General features: G+C 34.5%; 3 protein-coding genes across 3 annotated transcripts; all 3 read left to right on the forward strand.

Annotated features, from left to right (window-relative positions):
* The first annotated feature begins 739 nt into the window (after nt 1-739).
* Nucleotides 740-2,883, forward strand: LOC100788569 (LIM domain-containing protein PLIM2c). The gene is made up of 5 exons (XM_003533568.4): nt 740-1,007; nt 1,441-1,540; nt 1,690-1,718; nt 1,892-1,981; nt 2,362-2,883. Exons 1-5 carry the CDS (start codon nt 873-875, stop codon nt 2,665-2,667), a joined length of 660 nt encoding a protein of 219 aa, XP_003533616.1. The 5' UTR covers nt 740-872; the 3' UTR covers nt 2,668-2,883.
* Nucleotides 2,884-3,261: 378 nt separating this feature from the next.
* Nucleotides 3,262-9,017, forward strand: LOC100817637 (serine/threonine-protein kinase RIO1). The gene is made up of 12 exons (XM_003534526.5): nt 3,262-3,661; nt 4,313-4,441; nt 4,628-4,720; nt 4,848-4,927; nt 5,460-5,573; nt 6,014-6,087; nt 6,501-6,577; nt 7,144-7,227; nt 7,321-7,413; nt 7,523-7,630; nt 7,712-7,780; nt 8,449-9,017. The coding sequence occupies exons 1-12, from the start codon at nt 3,314-3,316 to the stop codon at nt 8,905-8,907; spliced, it is 1,728 nt and encodes a 575-aa protein (XP_003534574.1). The 5' UTR covers nt 3,262-3,313; the 3' UTR covers nt 8,908-9,017.
* A 285-nt stretch (nt 9,018-9,302) lies between these two features.
* On the forward strand, nt 9,303-12,549 carry LOC100789101 (pentatricopeptide repeat-containing protein At2g22410, mitochondrial). Its single transcript, XM_014762419.2, has one exon. The coding sequence runs from the start codon at nt 10,132-10,134 to the stop codon at nt 11,887-11,889; it is 1,758 nt and encodes a 585-aa protein (XP_014617905.2). The 5' UTR covers nt 9,303-10,131; the 3' UTR covers nt 11,890-12,549.
* Nucleotides 12,550-13,979: the final 1,430 nt, after the last annotated feature.

Consider the following 13,979-nt stretch of genomic DNA (forward strand, 5'->3'; position numbering starts at 1 on the left):
TATATTCAATTTCTTTGTAAACATTATCATAAATTTGTAACATCCTTTTAGTTTAAGTTTAGTAAATGATCCTATTCATAATTGAAAAAAGAAACAGTACAAAAGGTATGATCTTAAATTCGTTGTTCAACCTTTCACACCAGGTATAACATTTTTATAGTATTGAATAATTTTAGATTGGAGATGTGAGGCTCTAATTCCTTAGGACCAATTGGGTGAGACTTCTGAGAAGAAAAGAGACTACCTTCACTCTGTAGCCTCTGGTTGACACTTGACAAAGTGAAAAAAATTATGAATGCAAAGTCCTCTTAATTTATCAGATTCTAAAAATAAAATTCCTTTTTATGTATTAAAAAATATTTTGGATTATGCATTCTGGATATAACTATTTCACATCTTAATTATGAAATTCTTCTTTTCTCGGCCATTTTATTATAAAAAAAACTCATTCCAGAATAGTAAATGAAAAAATAAAGTTGGCCGGAATGAGTTATTTTTGTTTGAATATTGTTGAAATGGTCAGAGAGCAACCTTTTTTCACTCCACACAATAATTTTATATCCACAAATTACGGCAAAAAATTCCTATCTTTTGCTTATTATTTTGAGGTCTCTAATCACTTGTCAATCATTTACCACAGCAGTTAAATCCATTATAATCTGATATAAATTACTTTGCTTAGACATATCAAAGACTTTATTCAATCCCCATTTGTCTAAGGTGCAATAAGGTTATTAGTGCTGTTCTCTCTTCTTGAACTTCTCTTTATTCCTCAGATCCTGGATTAAAGGAAAAACATAAACACCAGCCAGAAGATTCCTGAGCCTTGTTTTGCATAATTCTTGAGGAAGGAAAATAAAAAAAAGAGCAAAATGTCATTCACAGGAACTACAGATAAATGCAAGGCTTGTGATAAGACTGTTTATGTGGTTGACATGTTAACTCTTGAAGGTATACCTTACCATAAAAACTGCTTCAGATGCAGTCACTGCAAGGGGTGCCTTACGGTATGATTCTTCCACACCCTTTGTTGTTGTTATTCAATTCTTCAATTTGTTGCTATAAATATGTTTGCTAAATATGCTTGTTTCATTATTGTCTCATTCTTAGAATGTTTTATGGTTGAATATGGCATTCAATAGTTTGTAATGACATCAAAATCATATAGAAAAGAAGCATGCAATTACTTTGCTATTACATGCACAACTCATTCATGAAATGAAGTAAAATGCTTTGGTATCTAGCACATTATTGAATTCCATGGATTACCAATTTTGATTATCTTGGATTCCTAGTGCTAGAATTTAAAATGTGTAATGACATTATCACCAAGCTTGTACTTTGATATGGTTTGATACAATGAAAGAAGACATTTATGTAGTTTAAACTTGTTCCAAACTTTGGCGCTAATGGTGCAATATATTTTATTTTGGTTATCAGATGAGCACCTACTCCTCAATGGATGGTGTCCTCTATTGCAAGCCACACTTTGAACAACTTTTCAAGGAATCTGGCAATTTCAGCAAGAACTTTCAAACAGGTAAGATGTAACCATCTTTTGTTCAGCACTTTGTTTACTATTTTTATTCAACCACAATCTCATTAGGTACAAATTATTATGCACCTGTCACTTTCTATTGACTTGGCTAACATGTTATGTTGTTTTTCATGAACAAAATTGCGGCACAGCAAAGTCTTCTGATAAACAAAATGAGACGGTGTGTTCACTATCCAACCTAAACACATGTTTCCATTTTGACTATAGGGGTGTTTTACTTGGGACATCATCATCATCATCATTATTGAAAACCTTTTTTATAATAAGCTTGAGTCATAAAGCAGCTATATAATTTTATTCTTTCAAATATTCTTGTGTAATCTTCATTTACAGCATAAGACCCCCAACAGACTCTCATCCATGTTCAGTGGAACTCTAGACAAATGCTCAGTTTGTTCAAAAACAGTCTATCCTCTGGAAAAGGTTTGTAATATCAGCAAACTCTATTGTAAGACTCACAATCAATAATGACACAAAGGAATTATAAGATTTTTTTCCCCATTACTATCTTAGACACATTTTACGGTGTCTTTGTAAACAGATAAAGCATATATGTGGTTCTTTAGGTGATTTTCGTGTTGTTCATCAATCAGAATTTCAGTTTCACCTCAATGATTTGCGTAATATATGTTTACATTAAAGATTCTCGAGATAAAACTCTAATTCTGATTGGAGAACAGCGTGAAAAGCACCTAAGGAATTGAATCTAAGTTTTGTCTTTATAAACTGATTTCTTAATTATCACCTAGATTAGACATTTTGGTTGAACTGAACTAATTACAGAACTTTTGCTTGTTAAACAGATGACACTTGAAGGGGAATGCTATCACAAGAATTGCTTCAGATGTGCTCATGCAGGTTGCCACCTCACACATTCCTCCTATGCTGCCCTGGATGGTGTCCTCTACTGCAGGCATCATTTCCAACAACTTTTCATGGAGAAAGGGAACTACCATCATGTACTCCAATCTGCTAACCACAAGAAGAATGCCACACAATCTCCTGCTGAACCTGCTGAACCTGCAGCTGAAGGAGAAGAAGAGCCTCCAAAGCCAGAAGAATCTGATTCTGAGAAACACACAGAAGAAAAGCCTCAAAATGAAGCATAGGAAACATGAGTTGCTTCCTCCCTTTTTTTCAGGGATCCTACTATTGAAAGGTGTTTTTGTTAAGTGTTGTTGGCACACTCTTTTTGTCTGGTTGAATTTCACTGTCTAACATTTTTTTTTCCTTACAAATTAGTTTAATCGCAAGCTAATTTGAGATGTTTATTATGTATTTAAACAAAGAGTTGTTAAATATAATATAATATATATTTTTTTACCCTTTTGTTGGAGGTTTTTCTCCTTCGGTGATATGATATCATATCACTACTACTATGTAATAACATAAGGGACACAGTCAAATATTGTTCACCAATTTGTCTACCGATTTGCGCTTCAACACAATATGTGATATATATATTAGTTTGTGCATTTCACAAGATAAAAAGTTTAATTTATAAAGCAAAGTTTATGATAATAAATATTTTTAAACATATAACTTATATATTTTTTAGATGATGTATAAATTATATTCTATACTTATGATAAATAATTTATCTTATAATATGTAATATCCTAGTTTAAAGAAAAACTTAAAAGAAATATTCAATCATATAACTATATAATTTTAATTATTAAATTCCTAAAAAGAAATATTCAATTAAATCTTAAAGAGCGTAGCTGTGTAGGTTATTCTTGTTCCAAAGCCCCAATGGCGGCACCGGGCACCGAGGAAGCTGTTAGTTGTGTTAGCAACAGCACACACTCAGCGATGGAAAACGACGACGAGCACAAGCTCCATAATCACACGGAACAAGTACAAGAACAAGAACAAGAAGAAAATGAAGAAGAAGAAGAGGTTTGGAGTTCTTCGGATTCTGAAATCGGTGAAGCGTTGGACTGGTTGGATTCGAAGGAGGAAGCTGAAGGCTCCTCCTTTTCCCTCACTTTGTGGCGCCCCAACGCTCACGGCGGTCACCACCACCATTCCTCCACTCTCCAACCTCTCGCCAATCGCAACCAGAAGTTCTCCCATCACATTCGTGCTTCACCCTTGGAGGTTTTCTTACATACCCTTTTGCTTCCTTTCGTGCATAATTTGTAAATAACCAAATGCGTATTTCCTTGTTCACTCTAAACATCAAAATGGTCACTTTTTTTTATTCGTTTGTTCATTAAAGTTTGTATTTTTATCGTTTTAGGAATGTTCATAGACCACTCAAATTAACCAACAAGGTTTGGGTTTAGCGTAATTGCTAGTTTTGCACAACGTGGCGAATCAAGGTTTGAATCCTCGCTGTGAGACGCGCCAACATTTAGCGTCTTACGCCGTGTCTGAAGGAGGATAATCGTAGGGGACCAAAAACATGCTAATTTCATTGTTTTAAGTTTGGGATAAGTTTAGTGCATTTGGTGGTGAACGTGATTCCCTCATTGTAGTTGTTTTCGTACCTGTTAGTGCGTGTTGTTCTTGTTCATTCACTAGAAACACTAAAGAGGTCTTTTTTTTTGCTCGGTTAAATATAGAATTTTTTTTAATTTTATGATGGTGCCATTGGTGCGTGGTCTTGACTTCTGAGTTCTATTTTGTTGACTCTCCACGATGATGTGGATTTGTTTGAATTTTCGGTTGTGAGGTGATTCTATTCTTTGGGTTCTGTGGAGTATGTTTGTTTGGTTCGAATTTTAAGATAGATACTTGGTGGTGCAGGAATGGGAAGGGAGGATGAATGTTGGCATGTCTAATTCTGTGACCACAGCAATTCGTGGAAGTGTTCGAGACATGGCCATTGGGAAGACTAAAACTACTGAGAAAGCAGACCGGGCTACTGTTGAGCAGGTGAGTGGTGGTTATTTCATGAAATCCGGTACTTAAATTTCTTTTTATTTATATATATGATTTTGTTCTCCATAAAAGAAAAGAAATTGTACATGTTCAGAATTCAGACAGATATGTACGAGCCTTATTTTTTTGCTGATGTTTTTTTAACAATTACTATGCAAGTAACTCTAAAGTTTCTTCCAGGCAATTGATCCTAGAACTCGCATGGTTTTATTTAAGATGCTGAACAGAGGTGTCTTTCATGATATCAATGGATGCATTTCAACTGGAAAGGAAGTATGTGATACACTTGAAGCTTTTGTTTACCTGTTTGTTTTTATGATGATGACATGGTTTGGATCATCGACTATATGTGATATCAAGACACCACATTTCCGTTTCTTACTTTGTTGTTTTCTAACAGGCAAATGTTTATCATGCAACTAAATCTGATACTCAAGAACTTGCAATTAAAGTATACAAAACATCTGTTCTGGTATTTAAGTAAGTACAACAGCTGTAGCTTGTTTCAGCTTCTTCTGTTGCTATAGATTGTATTGGAGGCTGAAATGTTTAGAAAGAATTATATAGGCAGTCATAAATTATTTTCTTTTTAAAGAAAAAAACTGGGACATGTATTCAAGCATAATTTTCTTATTGTTTTTGTTTTATCGTGCAAAGGTTTTGTCCATGTGCTGGATATTGCTATCCATTTCCTCTTCTATGCTTCTGTTCGTAATTAAATTGGGGGTTTATTCACTTACTGGGGCATGAGGTTTTTGATAATCTGTACTTCCTTCTGTTCTCTCTGTTTTTCTGTGTATAAAATATTGTTGAAGAATTTATAGAAATCTCTGGGCTTAGGATTGTTAATACTTTCTAGATAGATGTTCTTTTAATATATTCCTTAGATACATACAGCATGAACGCAGCTTGTAAATTGTAATGTATTTCTACTACATTGACTATAGACGAAGTTTCTTGATTCAAAGTTGTTTGTTTTATGAACTAAATTATATGATCTTATCGATATCAGGGATAGAGATAGATATGTGCAAGGAGACTTCCGGTTTCGAAATGGATACTGCAAGCATAATCCCAGGAAAATGGTAAAAACATGGGCTGAGAAAGAAATGAGAAATCTTATGAGGTTTGTATTTGTTCTTATTTCATTCTCTTTTTCTACTAAAATGCTTGTAAAATTGAAGTACAATATACGTCATTGGGGGTATTGTTAATAATCCTTATTTGTAGGTTATGAATTGAAGTGCTATGGATCTTAGATAAGTTCCATAATGTCTTTTACTTGAACCAGGAACTTGTGTGCTTATCCTTTTAGGTGCAAGATCTTTTATGAATTTAGTGTTTCTCTGAAAGGAATTTAGTTTGTGTGCACTAGAGAGGAAGTGTTTTTTGCATCAATTTTTCTTTCTGTACTACGTTTTCTTTTTCTGTTAAAGTGACTCCTTTTTGTATGCATGCTGTGCATGTGGGTTTGTTCCTTTGGTTGTGTCCAAGAGAAACAAAAAGTTTGATTTCATGTTTGCCTGAGTTGTTTCTTTATTTTACCCCCTCTATATTTGATTGCAGGCTTAAGGCAGCAGGAATTAGGTGTCCTACGCCATATCTTCTGAGGCTACATGTTCTGGTTATGGAATTTATAGGTATTACTTTTGTTTTGAATTTTAGAGTATCATCTGGTGACTGATCAATGTGATTATGTGATCATTTTTAGAATATAATTAGGTGTTCTACACCATATCAACTGTTTATGTGTGACCGATTGCTTTTGATTATCTATCAGTCTATAGTTGATTATATGGAATATCAGTGTATAAATCTCTACCATTGAATATGAAAAAATGATGAATAGTTTACTTGCTCTTTTCATTTGTATTGAAGGTGGAACTACTTGTAGTTACCCTCAATAATATCAAATTTATTATCATCAGTTGTAGAAATTTTAATTTCTTGCTGCTGCATATATCATTTCATTCTGGTAATGCAGACTATTGTTTAAGTAGAAATTACAAATACAATTTTATTGAAGTTCTGTTGTTTTTGTTGTTTCTCACAGGAAAATCTGGTTGGGCTGCGCCTCGTCTTAAAGATGCAGCTTTATCTTTAGACAAGTTGCGGGAAGGCTATGTTGAGGTTTGTCAAATCATTATTCATAACAGTATCTAATGATACTAGCATGGTTTTGTACTTAAAACCCTTTTGCAGGTGTCTTAAATATTATGCTGTTGGGATGCTATAATATAAGCTTCTTATTTAGGTTGTCAAAACCAAGAAGTTTATGGTCTAGAAGAGAAATGCTAGCAACACTCTCTAACATACTCTTTTGAAGACACTACTATTGTTTGAAATTTATTAGAGATCACAAAATTTTGTGGGTCCTTATTTGATTTGCATCATTCTTGATTTTGTAGTTTCCAATAATTTTTAACCAATAATATAGATTGTGTTAGAATGAGTGTGTTGCTAGTACTCTTGTCTAGAGTGATTACTAAAAAAAGCTCACTAATATGGTTAATGTATGAAAATTTTATACTGTCTCTGGAGCATTTAAGGATTCTTAATGGAGACACTTCTGTCACACATTTCTTCTAGGTTTCATTCTTGATGGAAACCCTTCTCTTTTAGGTTTCTAAGGGTTTGAAGGTCTATTCCATGCATCGAATAATTAAAGTTGAAATCATGAGCATTTTTTGTTTCAGATTATTATTGCAATGCGGACATTGTATCAGAAATGCAAATTGGTGCATGGTGATCTCAGTGAATATAATATACTTTATTTTGAGGTGAACACCCCCTTTGCCAGTTTATATTTCATTGATTGAATGTGTCTTTCTGTCAATAGTTAATTCATATGGTCTTTATTTGTCACTTGTCAGGGTCACTTGTATATCATTGATGTTTCTCAAGCTGTTGATCCTGAACATCCTCATGCCCTTGATTTTCTGCGTGAAGATTGTGTTCATGTATCTGTGAGTATTTCCAATGGCTAGCTGTAAATTACAGATTTTTTGTCCACTTCCTTAATTGATGTGGGGATAATATGGAAAAAGTGTGATTAAGTAGCTTTTTGGCCTGCAGGACTTCTTTAAAAAGCATGGTGTAGCAGTCATGACAATAAGAGAATTGTTTGAATTTATTGTCGATGCATCCATTACTGATGATGCCGTGGATAGTTACCTAGAAGAGGTATTTGGTATTTGTTTTATTATTGTTCATACTTTTTGAATAACTTAAAAGAGATCTTAATGGTTTTCAAAATATTTCTAGGTGCAACAAAAAATTTTGGCGAGAGATGTGTCTGCTGAGGATGAGATTGCAGACTCTGTATTTGTGCAGGTAACTTGCCTTGTTATTATCATTAAATAAATTTCAAAACCTGATCTTCACCTACATGGGGCTTATTCTCTAACACTCCCTCGAGTCTAACTGACTTGACTCAGTTGTGACTTGCCTTTAATCTTGCGTTGTGCTTCAAGTTTTGGTCTTAGAAGTCACAGATCTTGCTTTAATTTATTACTTGGGTTTGTGTTTATTTTCTTGAGTCTTAGAAGCATCAGGTCCGATTTTCATTTTCTAAGCCCTATTTCTAGTTTTTCTTGGATATGAACTGTGATTACCATATTAGAATTTATGTGTGAACCATATCTTAGAATGTGAAAGTGTAGTTGGCTTTTAGCTCAAGTAGCCTGTTTGTTCAAAGATACCTTGATGACACTTTGGACTCATGGGGCCCTCTTGCTCTTAACTCACTACATGTTCTCCAACACTCCACTAGTTTGTTAATATATAATGGAACTATAAAACTCTTTCTTTATTCTTATTTAACTCTCCATTCCCTTATTTTCTTTCCAAAGCATATATGTGATATTGAGTTTATTTTTTTTGTTTTTATATTTTGAAGAACTGAAATGGGATTCAGATTTGATTTTCATGGGCACTGTTTTTGTGGTCTTATCTTTTCTCTTTTTTCTTACATATTTAATTTTGTTGAAATCTTGTTACAGTCCTATATTCCGAAGACACTAGAGGATGTGAAGAATGCTGAGGAGGATGTACAACGGATAACAAGTGGGAAGGACACCAAAGATTTATACTATCAGACCATTACTGGACTTAAACATGCTCTGTCATTAACACAGACTTCACAGCAAAAAACCCAACAGCAGAAATCAAGTCCCACAAAGGATTCACCGGTTATTTCTGATGATAAATCTAACCTCTTAGAGGATGATGCCGAGGGTCAATCTGGCAAGGATGAAGACGATGAAAGTGATTCTGAAGAGGATTCATGCTCAGAAAGTGAAGTAGAGGATCCTGCGGATATAAAAGCTGCTAGAAAAGAGGCTAGGAAAGAGAATAAGAAGAAGGTGAAGGAGGAGAAAAGAGAAGCACGTAAAACTAAAGTTCCTAAGGCTGTTAAGAAAAGAAAGAAAAAGTTGGCTAAAGCGAAAAAGACCAGATAGATAGTTGTAGTTATATGTAATTGGCCGAGTTGAGTTTCCCTAGTAGTGTGGATTTAAGATACAACCAAATTCACCAAATATTTTTTTTAAAAAAATAGCAATTTTGTTCACTCTTACTATCTTGGGAGTATCTTCTACAAGGAGAGGTTAGAAAACACGGTTTCTGTTACCTATGTCTGCATTGCCAGCTTTTCTTTACACTCTTGCTGTTTCTATTAAGTTGAGTGGAAGTGTGTAATGGAAATAATTTCAATACCTACATGCACTTCCTTCGTTTAGTTTTTACTAAGCTTTCAAATTTTGTTGGTTTCTTCTGGGAAAAAAAATGCCGCAGTATTACTTTTCTAGTTTAACTTGTGCATATACCATCGAGTTTCAACTCTTGTATTTGCAAGATGGTTAAGCAATCATTATTTGATGAAAGTTCATATGTGTGGATTTACAATTGGCAGTAAATAGAAATAATTTGTCGTGTGCATTTTCATGTCACAAATAAAGAGAAATAGACATATTTTGTTTATCTATCACCTCGCATGATTTTATCATGTGAAAACCTCAAATTGCAACTCAAGCTCGTGTTGAGTCCTTTGTAATGTTATTTTATTAAATCAGATATTATTAATGTAATTGGCTCTTACAACTCATGCCGGATAGCATTTGGATAAAATCCTCCCAACACCAGTATTAGTTGGGATTCATTCACGTCTAACAAAAACAAAGTGCTCTCCAGTTTAGATTAATGTAATTGGCTCTTACAACTGATGCCAGGTATTACTGTGTTTGCTATCCCCTTTGCTTGTGGACAAATGGATCAACTCTTCGTGAGGAAATATCAAGCATGCATTGGTAAGTTCTATAATACGTATCAAATTTAAGAATTTCAATAACTATTCCAATAATGCAATCATCTAACGAATTTTCACTCTAACACATACAATCATCCAAAATCTTAAAATGAGACTCACATGATTATTTTACAAAATACTTTTTGATCATAAAAACGAATTTATTTGCATAAAAAATCTTTTTTTTTTTTACAACTGAAAACGATGTCTGAATCCTGTAACTGGTTGTTAAACTTAAGAACCACAAATAACTGGTATTGGAACAAAATACATGCTTTAGCTAGATAGGAAATGTGAACGGCAAGGTGTAGAAAAAAAGGCAAGAGCATAAATACTTCCTCATGTCTGAAGTTTGCTCTTGTTTTCAAATCAACTAAAGATGGTGAACCCAAATCTCAGAACAGACCCTTCCACCATTTACAACCTTATCAAATCCTACGCACTTTCCCCCTCAACCATCCTCAAAGCCCATAACCTCTTCCAACAAATCCACCGACCCACGTTGCCCTTTTGGAACATCATGATCCGCGGCTGGTCCGTCAGTGACCAACCCAACGAAGCAATTCGCATGTACAACCTCATGTATCGCCAGGGCCTGTTGGGTAACAACCTCACATACCTTTTTCTCTTCAAGGCCTGTGCTCGAGTCCCCGATGTTTCTTGCGGCTCAACGATTCATGCCCGCGTTTTGAAACTTGGGTTTGAGTCCCATCTCTATGTTTCCAACGCCTTGATTAACATGTATGGCTCTTGTGGTCATTTGGGTCTTGCTCAGAAGGTGTTTGATGAAATGCCTGAGAGGGACTTGGTTTCGTGGAATTCGTTGGTTTGTGGGTATGGTCAGTGCAAGAGGTTTAGGGAGGTGTTGGGTGTTTTTGAAGCAATGCGGGTGGCTGGTGTGAAGGGCGATGCTGTGACTATGGTGAAGGTTGTTTTGGCATGCACTTCGTTGGGTGAGTGGGGTGTTGCTGATGCCATGGTTGACTACATTGAGGAAAATAACGTGGAAATTGATGTTTACTTGGGGAATACACTGATTGATATGTATGGACGCCGTGGTTTGGTTCATCTGGCTCGTGGAGTTTTTGATCAGATGCAATGGAGAAATTTGGTTTCTTGGAATGCAATGATTATGGGTTATGGGAAAGCAGGAAACTTGGTTGCTGCTCGGGAGTTGTTTGATGCTATGTCGCAGAGAGATGTGATCTCGTGGACTAATATGATCACAAGTTACTCTCAAGCAGGCCAGTTTACGGAGGCCTTGAGGCTTTTCAAGGAAATGATGGAATCTAAGGTGAAGCCGGATGAAATAACAGTTGCCAGTGTGCTTTCTGCATGTGCTCATACCGGTTCACTTGATGTTGGGGAGGCTGCTCATGACTATATACAGAAATATGATGTAAAAGCTGATATTTATGTTGGAAATGCCTTGATAGATATGTATTGCAAATGTGGTGTGGTTGAGAAAGCATTGGAGGTGTTTAAAGAGATGAGGAAGAAGGACTCTGTGTCATGGACTTCGATCATTTCAGGCCTTGCGGTTAATGGCTTTGCAGATTCAGCACTTGATTATTTTTCACGGATGTTGAGGGAAGTTGTGCAGCCATCTCATGGAGCCTTTGTTGGAATTTTGCTAGCCTGTGCACATGCCGGATTGGTTGATAAAGGATTGGAATATTTTGAAAGTATGGAGAAGGTTTATGGACTGAAACCGGAAATGAAACATTATGGATGTGTTGTGGATCTTTTGAGTCGCTCTGGCAATTTACAAAGGGCATTTGAATTCATAAAAGAGATGCCTGTGACTCCAGATGTGGTAATATGGAGGATATTGCTGAGCGCTTCTCAGGTTCATGGAAATATACCCTTGGCTGAGATTGCCACAAAGAAGCTTCTTGAACTGGATCCTTCTAATAGTGGTAACTATGTACTTTCATCTAATACTTATGCGGGCTCCAATAGATGGGAAGATGCTGTTAAAATGAGAGAACTGATGGAGAAGAGTAATGTACAGAAACCATCAGGTAGCAGTTGCATAGAAGTAAATTGTTCAAACAGTTCTCAAGATTCTTGTTTTATTGAACATGAAGAGAAGAGTGAATTAAATTTGTCTAGAAGATTCATTTATTATTCATAATTTGATTTCATTTGCGGGACAGCCATGAACCAAGGGTCTTAAAATTTTGAACCTGACCCCTGATGGCCTAATCAACTTCGAATTGTCAATTGTTACACAAAAGTGACTTAATTATAATTGGTATCTGTTTCCATGGAGCAATATTTTGATGTAGAACTGGTTGAGTTGCTTATTATGGATTACAGATGGAATTGCAAAATGGGCATAGGATTGATGATTCCTAAATTGTATTTTAGTATGTGCCTTAATGCAATGTGCTCATTTTGGGTTAGTGGCTACACTAAATTGCAAACTAAGCCTCACTAAAATTGTTAGTGGCTGCTACAAACTCATCTATGCAAGTATCTTCTCAACTCTCCAAAGCTGCAGCAAAAGATGGCTAACCAGCTCCCAACGACAGCCATATAGCATACTGAGATGTTGATGCTAAAGGATCTACACCATCAAATTCAAATGCAAGGGGCAAAGGTCGTTTAAGATTCTGAATACCTATGTAATCACGATTTATTAAACTGGAAAAATCCTGCCATGATAGGAATTCGACATAACTCAAGTAGTATATGGGCAAACCAGTCTAAAAACGTTTTGTGCATTATTTTTCTTTCCTGTACTTGAACATTTTTGTACTTTATTGTTCATAGCATACCTTTTGAATTATAATATGCTTCTTGTTTGCTATTTACCTTGTTAAACTCAAGTTGTTTAAGTTACACAGATTAAATTGAGGAGTTTTATTAAGTTTTACTGATTGCTTAAACATTAACAATTAGAATTGGGAAGTTTTATTAAGTTTTACATTGAATTCGTTTCTAGAATCATTGCAAATACATTACTACTTCCGTCCCAAAATATAATATATTTTATTTTTATTTTGTTTGTTTTTTATAACTCTTTAAATTGTTTTTTCACTAAATAAATTTTGATCTCTTTTCAATTATTACTATTATTAATAACATAAATTCACTTTTTTTATGAAGATGGTTCACACACATTAATTAATTAATTAGGTAAAAAATAATTAAGGGTGTATTTGATTTAGAGGAGAGAAATAGGATAAATAGAAATAGAATAATATGTTGTATTGTTTGATTTAAAAAAATAGATGAGAAATAATATTTTTGTGTCAATTTTTTTTGTCTAGAAAATTGATTTTTTATACCTAAAACATCGATAACTTTGGCTAAAAAAAATTGATTTTTTTTGTAATCAATTTTTGTTGTCTAAAAAATCGATTTGTTTTATGCAAACTATAAATGTAAAGAGAAAAATTTATAAATTTACTCTTTCTAAAATCACACAAACCAAACTGTACCATCATTTTTGTCTTCCATTACTTATTTCTTTTTTTGGAATAAATCATGTAAAAAAAGTGAGATGATGAATTATTTATTACCATTTTGGACAAGGCTACTTGATTTATAGCCTAATAGGAACCAAGTATCACTTCTACCTTGATCTCTTATTCTTGGCACTCCATCTTTTGTAACTCAACAAGCAAATTGAGATGTGCCTCTAATTTTTTCTCTAATACCTCAATCTGTCAACAATCTTTTTTTATATTGCAACACATTTATATTATTTCCAACAAAACTTGATGAGAAATACAATCAGGCAAAGCATATAAGAATTTTCAAGCACAACAAGAGAGTTCTCCCTCAGTCTCATATAAGAATTCTCAAGCACGATGAATCACCCGAAGCATCAAGGATCTCCTCCCAAATCAACTCATTTTTGTTGCACCAAATGCTTCACATTAGCATGGCAAACTCAAATTGTTGAATATCAGATAGCTCGTTACATGCTACAAAACATAAATTAGTAGCACCTTCGCACCTATCCATATACCCTTCCACCTTTCTCCACAACCCCACCTCACGCCAAACCCGCTCAACAAAGGCACAATTGAACATAACATGCCAGAATTCTCAAGATTAGATATTTAGATTCACAAAATATACAAAATCTCTTTCATTTCTAAGAGGAAATTATGTTTCTTAAGATTGTCATAAATATGTTTAAAATATTCCAAAAAATACCAACAAATTATTGGTGCAAGTGATACTGAATTTCATCCTTTAAGTAAAATTTTG

This window comes from Glycine max, chromosome 9 (assembly GCF_000004515.6).
Source record: "Glycine max cultivar Williams 82 chromosome 9, Glycine_max_v4.0, whole genome shotgun sequence".
NCBI lineage: Eukaryota > Viridiplantae > Streptophyta > Magnoliopsida > Fabales > Fabaceae > Glycine > Glycine max.

Coding starts and splice junctions, on each gene's coding strand:
- LOC100788569 (XM_003533568.4), top strand. CDS start 873: ATGTCATTCACAGGAACTACAGATAAATGCAAGGCTTGTGATAAGACT. Junction 1,541..1,689: donor CAGCAAGAACTTTCAAACAG/GTAAGATGTAAC, acceptor ATTGCGGCACAG/CAAAGTCTTCTGATAAACAA. Junction 1,982..2,361: donor CAGTCTATCCTCTGGAAAAG/GTTTGTAATATC, acceptor CTTGTTAAACAG/ATGACACTTGAAGGGGAATG.
- LOC100817637 (XM_003534526.5), top strand. CDS start 3,314: ATGGCGGCACCGGGCACCGAGGAAGCTGTTAGTTGTGTTAGCAACAGC. Junction 4,721..4,847: donor GCATTTCAACTGGAAAGGAA/GTATGTGATACA, acceptor GTTTTCTAACAG/GCAAATGTTTATCATGCAAC. Junction 7,631..7,711: donor TGGATAGTTACCTAGAAGAG/GTATTTGGTATT, acceptor AAATATTTCTAG/GTGCAACAAAAAATTTTGGC.
- LOC100789101 (XM_014762419.2), top strand. CDS start 10,132: ATGGTGAACCCAAATCTCAGAACAGACCCTTCCACCATTTACAACCTT.